General features: G+C 42.1%; 2 protein-coding genes across 4 annotated transcripts; one reads left to right on the top strand and one right to left on the bottom strand.

The window, feature by feature from the left end:
• Positions 1-169: 169 nt before the first annotated feature.
• On the bottom strand, positions 170-3,740 carry narfl (nuclear prelamin A recognition factor-like). 2 transcript variants are annotated; one of them, XM_056407884.1, is made up of 11 exons: positions 3,639-3,740; positions 2,981-3,076; positions 2,751-2,894; positions 2,515-2,644; positions 2,294-2,428; positions 1,879-1,997; positions 1,659-1,788; positions 1,490-1,562; positions 1,259-1,396; positions 948-1,105; positions 170-786 (listed from the first exon to the last, which is right to left on the bottom strand). In XM_056407884.1, the coding sequence occupies exons 1-11, from the start codon at positions 3,702-3,704 to the stop codon at positions 545-547; spliced, it is 1,431 nt and encodes a 476-aa protein (XP_056263859.1). In that variant the 5' UTR covers positions 3,705-3,740; the 3' UTR covers positions 170-544. The 2 variants fall into 2 exon arrangements, with proteins under 2 accessions (XP_056263859.1, XP_056263858.1); XM_056407883.1 differs by having other exon boundaries at positions 2,745-2,894.
• Positions 3,741-4,665: 925 nt separating this feature from the next.
• e4f1 (E4F transcription factor 1) lies at positions 4,666-12,220 on the top strand. Of its 2 annotated transcripts, none has more exons than XM_056407866.1 (14): positions 4,666-4,786; positions 5,072-5,208; positions 5,293-5,374; positions 5,725-5,897; positions 6,084-6,204; positions 6,308-6,460; positions 6,790-7,139; positions 7,314-7,550; positions 7,963-8,074; positions 8,268-8,488; positions 8,949-9,147; positions 9,238-9,401; positions 10,044-10,106; positions 10,469-12,220. In XM_056407866.1, the coding sequence occupies exons 1-14, from the start codon at positions 4,690-4,692 to the stop codon at positions 10,838-10,840; spliced, it is 2,481 nt and encodes an 826-aa protein (XP_056263841.1). In that variant the 5' UTR covers positions 4,666-4,689; the 3' UTR covers positions 10,841-12,220. The 2 variants fall into 2 exon arrangements, with proteins under 2 accessions (XP_056263841.1, XP_056263842.1); XM_056407867.1 differs by having other exon boundaries at positions 9,241-9,401.
• The last annotated feature ends 427 nt before the right edge of the window (positions 12,221-12,647 follow it).

Below are 12,647 nucleotides of genomic sequence, written 5' to 3' on the forward strand. Positions count from 1 at the left end.
AAGCCCAGAATGAGCCGGATGCTCTCCAGCTCTGTGAGCTGATCAGGAATCCTGACTTTACGCCTCTAGAAAGTATTCTGTGGACACCATTAAGAACCTGCCGTCTGAATCGATAATCTGTTTGACATATTATTCGCAGATTTTAAAAATGATTTACAAAACAAGTGGGTACAATTAAATAAAGGCTTTATTTTTCAATATACATATGGTTAAATAAACAAGGAATTATTATATGTTGTGTTATTTCAACTAACATTTTCAAAATGTAACAAATGAACTATTTATACATTTTCAAGGACAATCGGCAGCAAATGGTAAAATCATATACATAATTTGGTTGAGTATTGTGTCTATTTTCTTGTCAGGCACACAATTTTGTAGAGATGGAGAAAAGTGGTTAAAAAGGTTATTGGCTTCATTAAATCATCTTATATTCAACTTTGCCCATAACCCTTCTCATATGGTCTCATATATCTGGACGGTTCTGTAGTCAGTGTTGGCTAAAAAATGCTCTAAAAATCATGGATTGTAGCAAAAGCTTTCGTCACCACTTCATAGTGAGTCCGTTCTTCATCTTCTCCACCGCGTGGTAGCGTGTGTGCAGCAGCTCTTTGGCTCTCTCCTCCCCAACGCTGTGGAGCCAGGACTGGTACAGCTCGGCCACGCGGGTGTCATCTTCTGGCGATAGGGGGCGCTCTGCCTTGTAGAGCTCCTCCACCTTCTGGAGAAGCTCCTTGGGGTTCTGACCAGGTAAGGGCCTCACCTGTCCACCACCATTTAGACAGCCTGCATATTAACGAGAGGCAAGGAGAAAGCACGGAGAGTTTGTCGCAAGTTGTGCTTGTCAGTTATCTAACCGATAAAAACTCAAAACATGCTCTACCAATGGTGCAACAGAGAAATTACACACAGACAAGAAAAGTTGATGTCTGCATATTTCCATTTACCTGATGGACAGGCCATAACCTCCACAAAGTGGTAAGGCAACTTCCCCCTCTTGAGTTTTTGCACCAGGTTCTGGATGTTGCGGAAGCCGTATGTGGAAGCAAAGGACAACAGGACGACTCCATCTTTCTCTAGAGTGACTTCCTGGAAGTCCTTATTCCTGTTGCAGAGGGGTGGAGGTGGGTACAAGACAAGTAAGCTGGTGCAATTCATTTTCAAACAGACGATCGGCCCTTCCTCTCAGCCTGCACACTGACTGTTCCACCGAATTACCAAAAAGCAGTCAAGCTTCTAAAAGCTGAGGGAGACTCACCGGAGGGTCTTGTAGGTTAGCTCCTCCACTTTCTCTCCAAACAGCTGCTTGGCTGCATATGTGAAGACATGATGGAGGTAACCCCCTGAGCCACTTCCAGAATGGCTCAGGAACTCATCCCCACTCACACTGCTGAACCTGAGTCAAGAACAACATGTAGTGTGTGAGTTCATCTATTGTTGTGGGAATTCATGCCACTGCTAACAAAAACTAAAACGTCTCATAACTCACATTGTATCTAGGGGTGCAGGTTCCACATCACTAAGAGACACATTTTTCTCCTCCAGCATTTTCTGAACCTCTCCTATGCAAGGCGTGAGAAAAGGAGGAGAAAAGTATTAAAAGAGAAGACACAGCACGTTCATATTGACAAAGAGCATCATACGAGTTGTTACGGTACCAGATGTGATGACACAGTCCACTTCTCGAGTCTCTGAGGTGTTCAGGTAGAAGTCAGACCTCGAGGCTTCAAGTTTCTTGTCAAAGCAGGGCATCACTGCGACATGGTAGATCTGCTGTGGACTTATCCCCTAACGACACACAACTCAATAAGTAAATAAATATATATGTATGTACATATTTAATATTTATGCAATATCTGATGAATAGGTGTCTGGTACCTGTTGTTCAGCAAAATAGCCTTTAACTAGGGAACCCATCATCTGCTGAGGGGAGCGAGTGGTACTAATGTAAGGAAGGATAAACTCCCCGTGGGTCTTCTCTGCATAGCAAATCCAACCTGAGCAAATTACACACGCACACACATGCAGGGAGATGAGGAAACACTGACATTTGAAGAAATTTAATTATTATTATTACACTGAAGAGAATGACATTGCTTTTTGCCTTCTGTTAAGCATATCAAGTCAGCTACATACAAATGAATAACCTTTTATTTTACCGTTACATTATATTAATCCATGAAATTTCAAATGACAGGAATCAAAATCTGTCTGCAATGTAAAAGCCACTGAATGCTTTTGCAGTAGAGAGCTTGCATTAATGAGGGTAGAAAACAGGGGTTTGGATGAATACCTGGACAGGATGATGTCAGCAACGGCAGACTCTTGCTGTCCTGCTCCTTCCTTTGGAAACGCTCCACAAACTCTCTCTGGCTCTCCAGCAGGCTGAAGGTGCGACTGAAGCTGGTTTCGAACACATGATGAACCCCTGCAACCATGATAATGACCTTCAGAAGTGACCGTGTCAGCCTAACTCAACCTCTCAGAAGAAGAAAAAGAAGCATTTGCACTCACCAAGGCCTTTGAAGAAAGAAGTAAGTCTCCTGCCTGCCTCGCTGCTGCTGAGGCCAAAGCGCTCTGCGAGAGAGGCTCTGGACTGCGGGGACACTGACACCACCACCACCTTCTGCTCTGTCGCGCTGGCCTGTGGATGACGAATACAGCGACACCCAACATGATTACTATCACTTGCTGCAAAATGGATTATAACCAGACACCTACTACACAAGCATTCAACCACATACATCTACCTTGTTGTTGCGTAGCACTTTAAGGAGCTCTTCGTGGCTCTGCTGAGTGATGAGGACGCTCTCCGCTGAGGTGATACAGCCACTGCAGGCTAAACAGTCATTCAGTGTGATCTTTGCTTTCTCCAACTTCTGTTTCCCACCGTCCTGCAAACAGAAAGATCATAATTCAAGGTAAACAACAGTGGTGCAATTTTACGTCACACATGTTTTCATTGAGCTGCGACACACACCTGATTGACTTGGACGTAGCTGCCATCATCTTCTATTTGAATTCTGGCCACAGATTTGCCTTGTTTCTTCTCTACTTTAACAGGTTTGACACATTCCTGCAAAACATAAACCACATTATGGAAACCAAACTGCAAGATACTCAAGTAAACTTTCTTCTAATTAAGTTCATGAATAACACAGTAGGTTATAACAACACCCAGAGGCACCTGACTGAACTGTAACTGGAAGTAAATAAATAATATAAAAGACAAAAACAGTAATCAATGGGACCACCAGACCAACGTGTTATAGACCGATTCATTGAAGCCATGTTCGCCACTAAAACCACAGGAACTGATGAGTAAGAGAAGAGATGGCTGAAATATTCGTGAAATGACAACTCTCAAAACGCGAATGAACATCAGTGTCACGTTATTCAGCATATATCAGGTCTTTATATATCTCACAACACATCCAGTGACTCGTGCTGCAGTAACGGAGCTGGTTATTGACCTCACATTGACATTTCCCCGCTAACATTAGCATCCAGCTAACCGTTGATGTTTTAAACGTTAACGGGATTTGAGTTCAGTATTAGTTTAATCAATTAGTTAACTTTAGGAATATAGTTCACTGGTCCTCTTTGAATGGAACCGATGTTACTTGTTATTTTACTACCTGAGAGGGGGTGATAAAATCGTCGAGATCCGTCAACTGCAGTACACCGCTGAAGTGAGAAGCCATCTTCACTGCCGTAAAGTGTTTGTTGTTTACTATTGTGTCGTAAACGAGATCCTTGATTCAATTCCAGCAGACTCTTCAAACAGATACTGCTGTGTTTGGCTGTCTTCTTTCCCATCGTGGATCTAATTAGTTCAGTGACTGTGAGGCATCGGGGAGAAGTAAGGCAAAGAGAGGTCAGAAATATAGAGGAATTATAGGTATATAATATATTCATAAAATACATTTAAAAAACACATTTTCAGCTCATTGCTACAATATCCCCTCACCCAATAATCGCTCTTCCCCAATTGGACTAGTTTTACATATGTGTATAATAGACCCCTCTTTAAAATATTTTATTTGTTTCATTTAAATCAAGTTTATTTTAAATAGTATTAGGAATGCAGCATTAGTTTTCTGTGCAAATAACCATGCAAGACAAATAAAACATTAAAAGATTTTTGAACCGTTCAGTAAATTAAAAGTTGCCACTTGGACTGGCCTGCACTTGCTTGGTTATGTTGACACGAAGACTCTTGACACAGACAGTTTCATAAATCAGTATAATGGGTGAGAAAGGTACCTGAACTTTCCCATGTTTAATAAAGCATCTTCATACTACTGCGTCCTGATCCATATCATAGCTGCTGCAGATAATGTTTCAAGAATATTTTAGCAACAAGAGCAAAATATATGTAAACAAAGTTACAGAACAAATATGTTATATGCAAATAGCTACATGAAAGCCATCTATATATATATATATATATATATATATATATATATTTATGATGTATATGAATCAATATATTTAACACCACATTATGAACATTAAAACAAATAATTTCATGAAAAATTCCATCAAATAATGTTTTCTCGTTGTCTCTGCGTCTATGAAATACACGCGCGCACGCGCCCTTTTGTTGTTATGACTACGAGGTCGTAAATCCGCCATGTTTTCCCTCCTCTGAGCGGCGTTGCGACAGAGACGGAGAATTCGTACGACATGAATGTAGAAAATAGTCATACGGCAGAAACAGAGAGTGAGCAAACGACGAACGGCAACGAGACGATCACCATTCAGACAACACTGGGAGATGAAGGTAACCCCATTCCGAGCTGAAACGAGACTGAAATATGTATAAAATATTGTGTTTGGGCCTAGCTGATTTCCTTCATCGGGTAATGTTGCTAGCAGCTAGCTGACCTTAGCAACAACATTAGTTAGTTTGCTTCCCTGCGACAAGCTTGGCTCCGATTAGAAATCCAGCCAGCCGGAAGTCTTCAGACAGCGTTAAGTTCCATATTTCGTCAGCTAACTAGATGGTAGCTGGCAGCACACATACTTCATATCGTTATGTGTAACGTTATGTATCTGTGCTGTTTAGATGAAGATGTGCACAAGTGCGGACGCTGTCAGTCCGAGTTCTCCGTGCTGGAGGCTTTCATCCAGCACAAGCTGCAGCACAACTGCAGACGAGTGGAGGCGGACAGCCAGGAGGCCAGCCAGGAGGCCAGTCCAGAGGTATGAACGGGCACGAGTGGGTTTATATTCAGTAAACACCATAATCACAATCGGAAGAACAAATGTGTCTCTACATTTTGCCAGGTTACTGCAGTTGATGAAAGTTCTTCTTCAGAGGTGAAAACGGCTGAAGGTGCATCTTCGGATGAACCATTGAAGACTCGTGGTGGGTCAACATTAAGACTGCAATTTACTATTTTTATTTAATAATCTGCCCATTATTTTATTAGCAAAATCGTGACATTTTGTTGTCATTGAAAAATGCAGACTATCACATCCCTGCAGGCAAGTTCTTCCAATTGTTTATTTTAGTCTATGATAGGCCCAAACCCAGTGACAGTAAGATTAATACCATCTAAGACAAATGAAAGCATTAGATTCACACATTTGAAGCAAATGTTCGGTATTTTGCTCGAATTGCTTAACAATTTTTGGTCTCCGGTCGTTTCAATGTGTCCATTATATTTTAGATCTACAGCGAGACTGATAAGTTATTTTATTGTTTTTTTTACGAAGACGCGTTAGGTCGAGGTCGCAGGAAGAAAGTGGTTTCACTCAAAGTCACTGACCACTCAGACGGGACTGAAGGATCCTTATCTGACAATGTGGACGGTGACAACAAGCCTGTTTACAAAGTCACCCAGGAGGGACGCTACATTTGCCAACTTTGTGACAAGACATTTAAAACAGTGAGTTATACAATAGTGTGTGTGACTTCTATCAGAACATGTTTGTTATATTTTCTCACACAAGTAACCAAGATGACTTTCCCTAATTGCTAGAAATCCTCTTTATGAATGATGCAAGACAGGGTCTTTATTAACATCTACGTTGCCAGTGTTGTCTTTGTAATATGTTCTATTTTCACCAAACAGACCAACATCTTGAGAACTCACATGAAAACTCACAGTGACAAAAAGAACTTCGCATGTGACTTATGTGGGACCTCCTTTCGCACAAAAGGCTCCCTGATTCGTCACAACCGTCGCCACACTGGTACAGACCGTGAACTGGGACTGTTTTTTCAAATCCTAAATTAACTTTCTCTTATACACATTCTACCTAATAATAACACACCTTTCTTCCTGTTCTCTTACAGATGAGCGGCCATATCGCTGTACCCTATGTGGCCAGTCCTTCAGAGAGTCGGGGGCCCTCACCAGACACCTTAAGTCCCTCACACCATGCACAGAGAAGATCCGCTTTGTTCAGTACAAGGAGATCTTGGTCGGCAAAGATGGAGTACAACAAGGTCCGATTCATACTGCATGAGCTGTTTATCTTCATGGTGTTGTTGCACAATGAATTATACCAAAGCAAATATTTTGTGTTGATTTTGTTGGTCCATGTGAACAAAAAAGTGACAGAGTACAAGATTTTTGAAAACCTCTCATTCTAGTGTCGCAGGGTCGTACAGTCTGCCCTGTGCAGTCCTGGTTCTGGTTCTCTCGTGACTCTCTTCCCTTTAGCGGGCCGAGCAATACGGCCGTGGGCTCCAACAGCATGGTGTTGATGTTGTTGTTGTTGTTTTTTCAGTGGGAAAGGAATTGAGTCACTGACGGATCTTTGTGAATTTTGCAGGAGTCGTAGATGATCGTCTTGCAATGACTGCGCAGCAGCATGAGGTCGTGGTTGTGGAACGACGGCCTTTTGTGCAAGAGCAGGAGCAGGAGCAAGAACAGGAGCAAGAACAGCAAGAACAGGAGCAGGAGCAAGAGCAGGAGCAAGAGCAAGAACAGGAGCTTGAGCAGGAGCAGGAGCTTAAGCAGGAGCTTGAGCAAGAGCAGGAGCTTGAGCAGGAGCAAGAGATGGAGATGGAGATGGTTGAAGCTCAGACTGCTGTCGTCAGTGTGGTAGATGCTGGTTCCCAAGAGGTTCTCCATCAGGTTCACTTCACAATGGAGGTGAATGGAACAACACAGGAGCAACAGGCAAGTACAGAATGGGGCACATTTATTTAGCCCCGTCTGGGCTATGACCAATCGTATTATGCAAACATTGGTAAATTTGTTCAATGTTAAAGTGAAGCCGACAGGCTCCAGATGGTTTTGCTTGTAACTCTAATACAACCTTTTCTGCTTTGCTGTTGCTCTGAATCTGACCAGGTTGTAGTAGAGCAGTCTCAGGCAGAGGCCCTGGCTGCTGCTGCAGCAGCGGGCGACAACCTCATCTGCCAGGCCATCATCAACTCTGGCATTGCACTGGGGAGAGAGGAAGCCGTGGTTGAAGAGATCTCGCAGGAATGTGAGGAAATGGATAAAGAGGTTTCCGAATGTCCGGATGTTGATGAGAGTATCGCTGAGATCCATGTGAAAGAAGAGTTTATGGAGACGGAGACAGAGGTAAGAATGACAGTAATTGGTATATTTACTGCATTGATTTCTGTAGAAATATGTGTTTTGAATGTTTTTAAAACAAGGTCCACAATCCGTTTGTCCTTTTTAAAAAAAATATTAGTTTTACATTACCCTTAGTGAGCTCGAGGGAGGTTAGCAGTGTGTGTTGAGCTCAGTCCTCAGTTCAGTTCAGTCATTGCAATGCTCTGTTCTTGAGCTGTAACGCTGCTGCACCGGAGCTGCAGAGAACACATCATGCTGTTCTTCTGCCAGTTACATTCAGCATCAACAGATCAGCTCTGGAAACATTTGAACTGACTCTTAGCAGAGCTTGCTGTGATGTTGCAATCATTATTTGCACACACAGTTTTATTACTTGATTCCTTAATGTTTTTGCATGTTTTTTTGTTTTTTTCAGGAAGCAAGTGATGGACTTGATCAAACATCCTTTAAATTGTACACATGTCCACACTGTAATCGCTCCTTCAAGGGATTGAATTACTTCCGCTTTCATGTCAAGGGCCACTTGGGTAAGTCCATAGCTACGAATGGAGAGTTGCAGCATCACTGTATGCTCCCCTCTGAAAATCATTTGTATCGACTTTTATCAAAAGAAAGCCGTTGATAAGGCACTGACAAAAATTCAGAAAACAATAATGTTGAAATTGATGGACTTTTGTTGGTCCAAATATGTAATTCTACTCTGTCTACTTTATCTTAAAGCTGGTTACAAGCCCTTTAAGTGTACACTATGCCATAAGGAGTTTCTGACTGGTTACCTGCTGAAGAAACACATGGAAATCCATGTCAGTGAGAGGCGGTACAAGTGTGGCGAGTGTGGCAAGCTGTACAAAACCATCGGGCATGTACGAGAGCACATGAGGGCACACTCGGATGAGAGACCCTACCGCTGTGCCCGATGCAACAAGGGATATAAGACCAAGGTGATTTTATAGATATAAGTCTTTGTTGTGTAACTCCAAGCTTTTATCAGGGTTCGTACGGTCATGGAAAACCTGGAAAAGTCATGGAATTTTAAATTGGTCATTTCAAGGCCTGGAAAAGTCATGGAAAAAACCTCAAATCATAAAAGTTTTGGAAAAGTCATGGAAATTTGTTTTAATCATGTGTTCATTTCCGCCGGGTTTGAAATAATTAATGTTTTTTAAAGAAAGACGCTCAAAATGTAAGCCGGCGTACGCTTTCAAAACGCAAAATGTTCTAAATTGTTCATGTTTGGTCATGGAAATTTGGTTTAAAGTCATGGAAAAGTCCTGGAAATCCATTGGTCAAAATGTGTAAGAACCCTGTTTTATTTAATGGTTTAGTTTGTCCCCACCAAGTTACCATTCAGAGACATTAAAGGCAGTGCCATCTCTAACATTTCTCTCTGTCTTGCTTTAGAATGCCTTGCAGGTGCATCAGCGGACCCACGGGGATGATAAACCATATGTGTGCAAGTTCTGCTTGAGAGGCTTCAGGGAGAAAGGTTCTCTGGTCCGACACACCCGCCATCACACCGGAGAGAAGCCATTCAAGTGCCCAAACTGTGAGCGAGGCTTTGCCGAGCACGGGACTCTCAATCGGCATATCCGTGCGAAAGGTCTGTGTCATTGACAGACGACGAAACCTAGAGAGAACTGGCGTTCGCAGCATTGATGAACATAATAACGCAATTTGTGATTTGTACCAGGAGGCTGCCAGAAGGATGAAGTCAGTGAGCAGCCGGATCTGTCGACAGAGGAGAAGGAGTCGGTGGAAAGCCTCGCTACAGCGGCCATCATTTCAGAGGATCCGCATGCTGTGCTGGTGGAGTTCTCCTCGGTGGTGGCAGACACACAGGAGTACATCATCAAGGTGAGACACGTTGAGAGGAAGTGCTGTTTGTCTCCTGACACCACAGCTTCAATGTGCATTGAAGGCTACATGCTTAGCATTGGATTGGGATCTTTTTCAAGCACATCTGTCAATGTTGTCATGTTCTTTTTATTTAAAAAAAAAGAAGTTTTAATTAAATAAAAAAATAATATATCCTGTATATATCTAGGAACTTCTGTAGGATTGTAGAAAACAGAAATAGATTTTTCATTCACTTGTTCTTTTAGTCCACATTAAAAAGTTAAATAAATGCATCACAAAGCACTTAAAATATTTTAAAGTAAGAAAACAACTGTAAAGATAGAAGCTCTGATTGATTGCTGCAGGAATCAATGGGGTTGAAGGTTTATTGATCGTGAAAGAGGCTCAAGTACTAACTCCATGCTTCAATAACTGTATGCGGTCATAGAGTCTTTTGATTGTCAAATGAAGGATGTCATTTATTGTGATGTATGTAGGTGACATGCATAACAAGTCTTTAGCACAGCAAGTGGAACTTTTATTTCGACAGCATGCATAAACAATGTCTTCAAAATGTAGAACTAATTGTCTCGATTATTTATTTCACACTTCTTATGGCTATATTTGTATTTGCTCTGCTTCTCTCATATCCACATCTAGACTCAAACAGAGGAGGAGGTGCAGGAAGAAGAAGTTACACTCATTCAAGACAGCCAAAACGAGGTCAGTACACACACTCGCACACATATTAACAATCATGAGCAGTAGTAGTGTGTGAGAATCTCACTTTTTTTGATAAACATATATCTGTCAATGCAAAGGATCCGCTCACTTTACATTATCCGGCTTAATACATGGCGACTTACACATATCACATTGTATGCAAATGATTGATTCATAAAGTCTTGTATTGATTTAACAACAAGTGTATTGCTTCAGCTAGAAAAATTAGTCCATAGCAGCGGCCTGAAGAAAAAGCGTCTTTAAAGAAATAACATCAGAATCGATTATTCAACAAAGCGGTGTTAATTGTATTTTCATTATTATATAACTCTGCTCCTACTTTTTTTGTAATACTAAACCAGATGGGCAACCAGATCATGAAAGTGGTGCAGCAAATTGTCAGCCAGTCACACGGCGCCGGCGGCACGGGCAGCCACCAGATCATTGTGCGCAATATGGCGATGGACGAGGAGAGCGCCTCCATCTCCGACTGCGGCGACACGATCACCATCGCGACTCCCGAGAGCCTGACTGAGCAGGTGGCCATGACGTTGGCCTCCGCCATCAGTGACGGCACGCTGCTGGCCACGGCGGGCACCGCGGAGACGGCAGACGGAACAGTTACCATGGTTACCACGGAGGAAGCGGTGGAGGAGGGAATACAGATGGTGCAGCAGGAGGAATATGTCATCACCTCCCCAGAGGAGGTGGAGATTCAGACTGTCATTGTGTGATGGACGAGGATACTAACGATGGACTCGTGAATTCTCCGGACTGAACTTGTGTAGCTGAGTACTGTGAAGTTTATATGAGCCTCGTCTGAGATTTGATCACAAAACAAAGGCCAAAGTGTTTCTAAGGTTTATAGTTCCACAAAGAGACATTTACACTTCTATGTGGAACATAAAGAATGAGTGTGCATGAGGACTAGTGCTAGCAATCATCTTTCGTTGATTGCGTCCGGTATTCTCGCTCATTTCGGGAATATATGGGTGCATACAGCTTAAAGATATGGTTGATAAACTAGCATAAGTATGTTATTTTAGAAAAACTAAAACCCAGCCCAGTATTTCCACCTCTTTCCCGATGTCGCTAGCAGCTCTCGCTCCAAAAGTCCCTGAATCTGGGGAGAAGGTCACCGAGTGTTTCGGCTCTCCTCCACGGCCACTCCCCTAAAATAATCACTATGGACATAAACAACCAGCATGGCTGTTGTTGAGCTGGCAGTTTGAGGAAGACTCTTATGCAATGAGTGCATGCAGGTAAACAGGTAAGCCATTCCGATTGGTTCATTCAGGCCGAATGAATTAAATGATTGCAGTTATGCCAAAGTTTTTTCTTTCCAAGATCATTTGATTTATTGATTGATGATGGGATATAAATCTAATATCAACACGTATAACAAACAAAAAAAGAGATCACCAAGCTTTATTTGGAACAAACCAGATTAATTTAGTAAGGTTTTAATTTTAGAGGCCTGGCCCGATTCATATTTCCTTCAGGCGGTACAAACTGAGCATGTATCTGTTGGCGCCTGGCCTCGGCTCTTTGCTGCAATCATTAGTGAAATTCTTTCTTACTTTTTCACGACCTAAAACGGCATCATTCCATCAGTGTTCACGTCTGCGCTCTCCATTAAAGTTTAGGAAGTCTTCATCCTCAAATTGAAACGGGATGTCCTTCTGAAGACTGGCCGCTCCAGAACTGTGCCTTCCTGCATGCCTGTTTAAGGCCATTAAAGACTATAAACCTCCCACAGTGTTTAATCATAATGCATATTTCAGCATGACGGATGCACCAGCCGTTAAGACGTGGTCAGTTTACATCAAATAAATGCTATTTTGTGATACAGTTTGCTTCTATTTATCTTTGTTGTCTGGTTTTTCTCACGCATTGAGAAGTTTGCCTTTCAATGAGTGAGTTATTTTCTGTGATCATATTTACATGCATTTCTTTTTGAAAGAATATTTTTGTTTCTGAAAAGTTATTTTACTATTGAGTGGCAACAACCACAGAGATCTTACCATTTGTCTTGGTAAACCCCACATGTGTAATAACTGTTACATGGTAATAAACCACTGTAGCTCTTACTATTGCATAAAGAGTTGAGAGAGTGGCTTGTTTGTGTCTGGTTGTTTCCAAAGCCTCCCTAACTAAAGTGAAAATCACATGAACATCAGCCCATTTCTTGCCTGTGTTGATTACTATGATGTACTAACAAAGAATGCAGTATTTTTATTATATTATCCTGTGTAGCAGTCATGTTTCATTCCTCTTTGTTTTTAGAAGTGTGGCTGTTGAGTGAATGTCATCTCCCATTTCATGGGAATACCACCTGCTTTGAAACCACACACACACACACCTGCCAGGTAAAATGCAGCATCTTCTGGGACACGCGTACGCCACAGGCTTGTACTGACGGATGTCATGCTGTCGACTTTGTGTTAGCGTTGGCAAGTCACCACTGCTTTAATATCGCAGGTAACCTTGAGCATTTCCGCGGACTACATCTCTGGAACTGGTGCTCCAGTACTGAGGTTA

This window comes from Pseudoliparis swirei, chromosome 23 (assembly GCF_029220125.1).
Source record: "Pseudoliparis swirei isolate HS2019 ecotype Mariana Trench chromosome 23, NWPU_hadal_v1, whole genome shotgun sequence".
Lineage (NCBI taxonomy): Eukaryota > Metazoa > Chordata > Actinopteri > Perciformes > Liparidae > Pseudoliparis > Pseudoliparis swirei.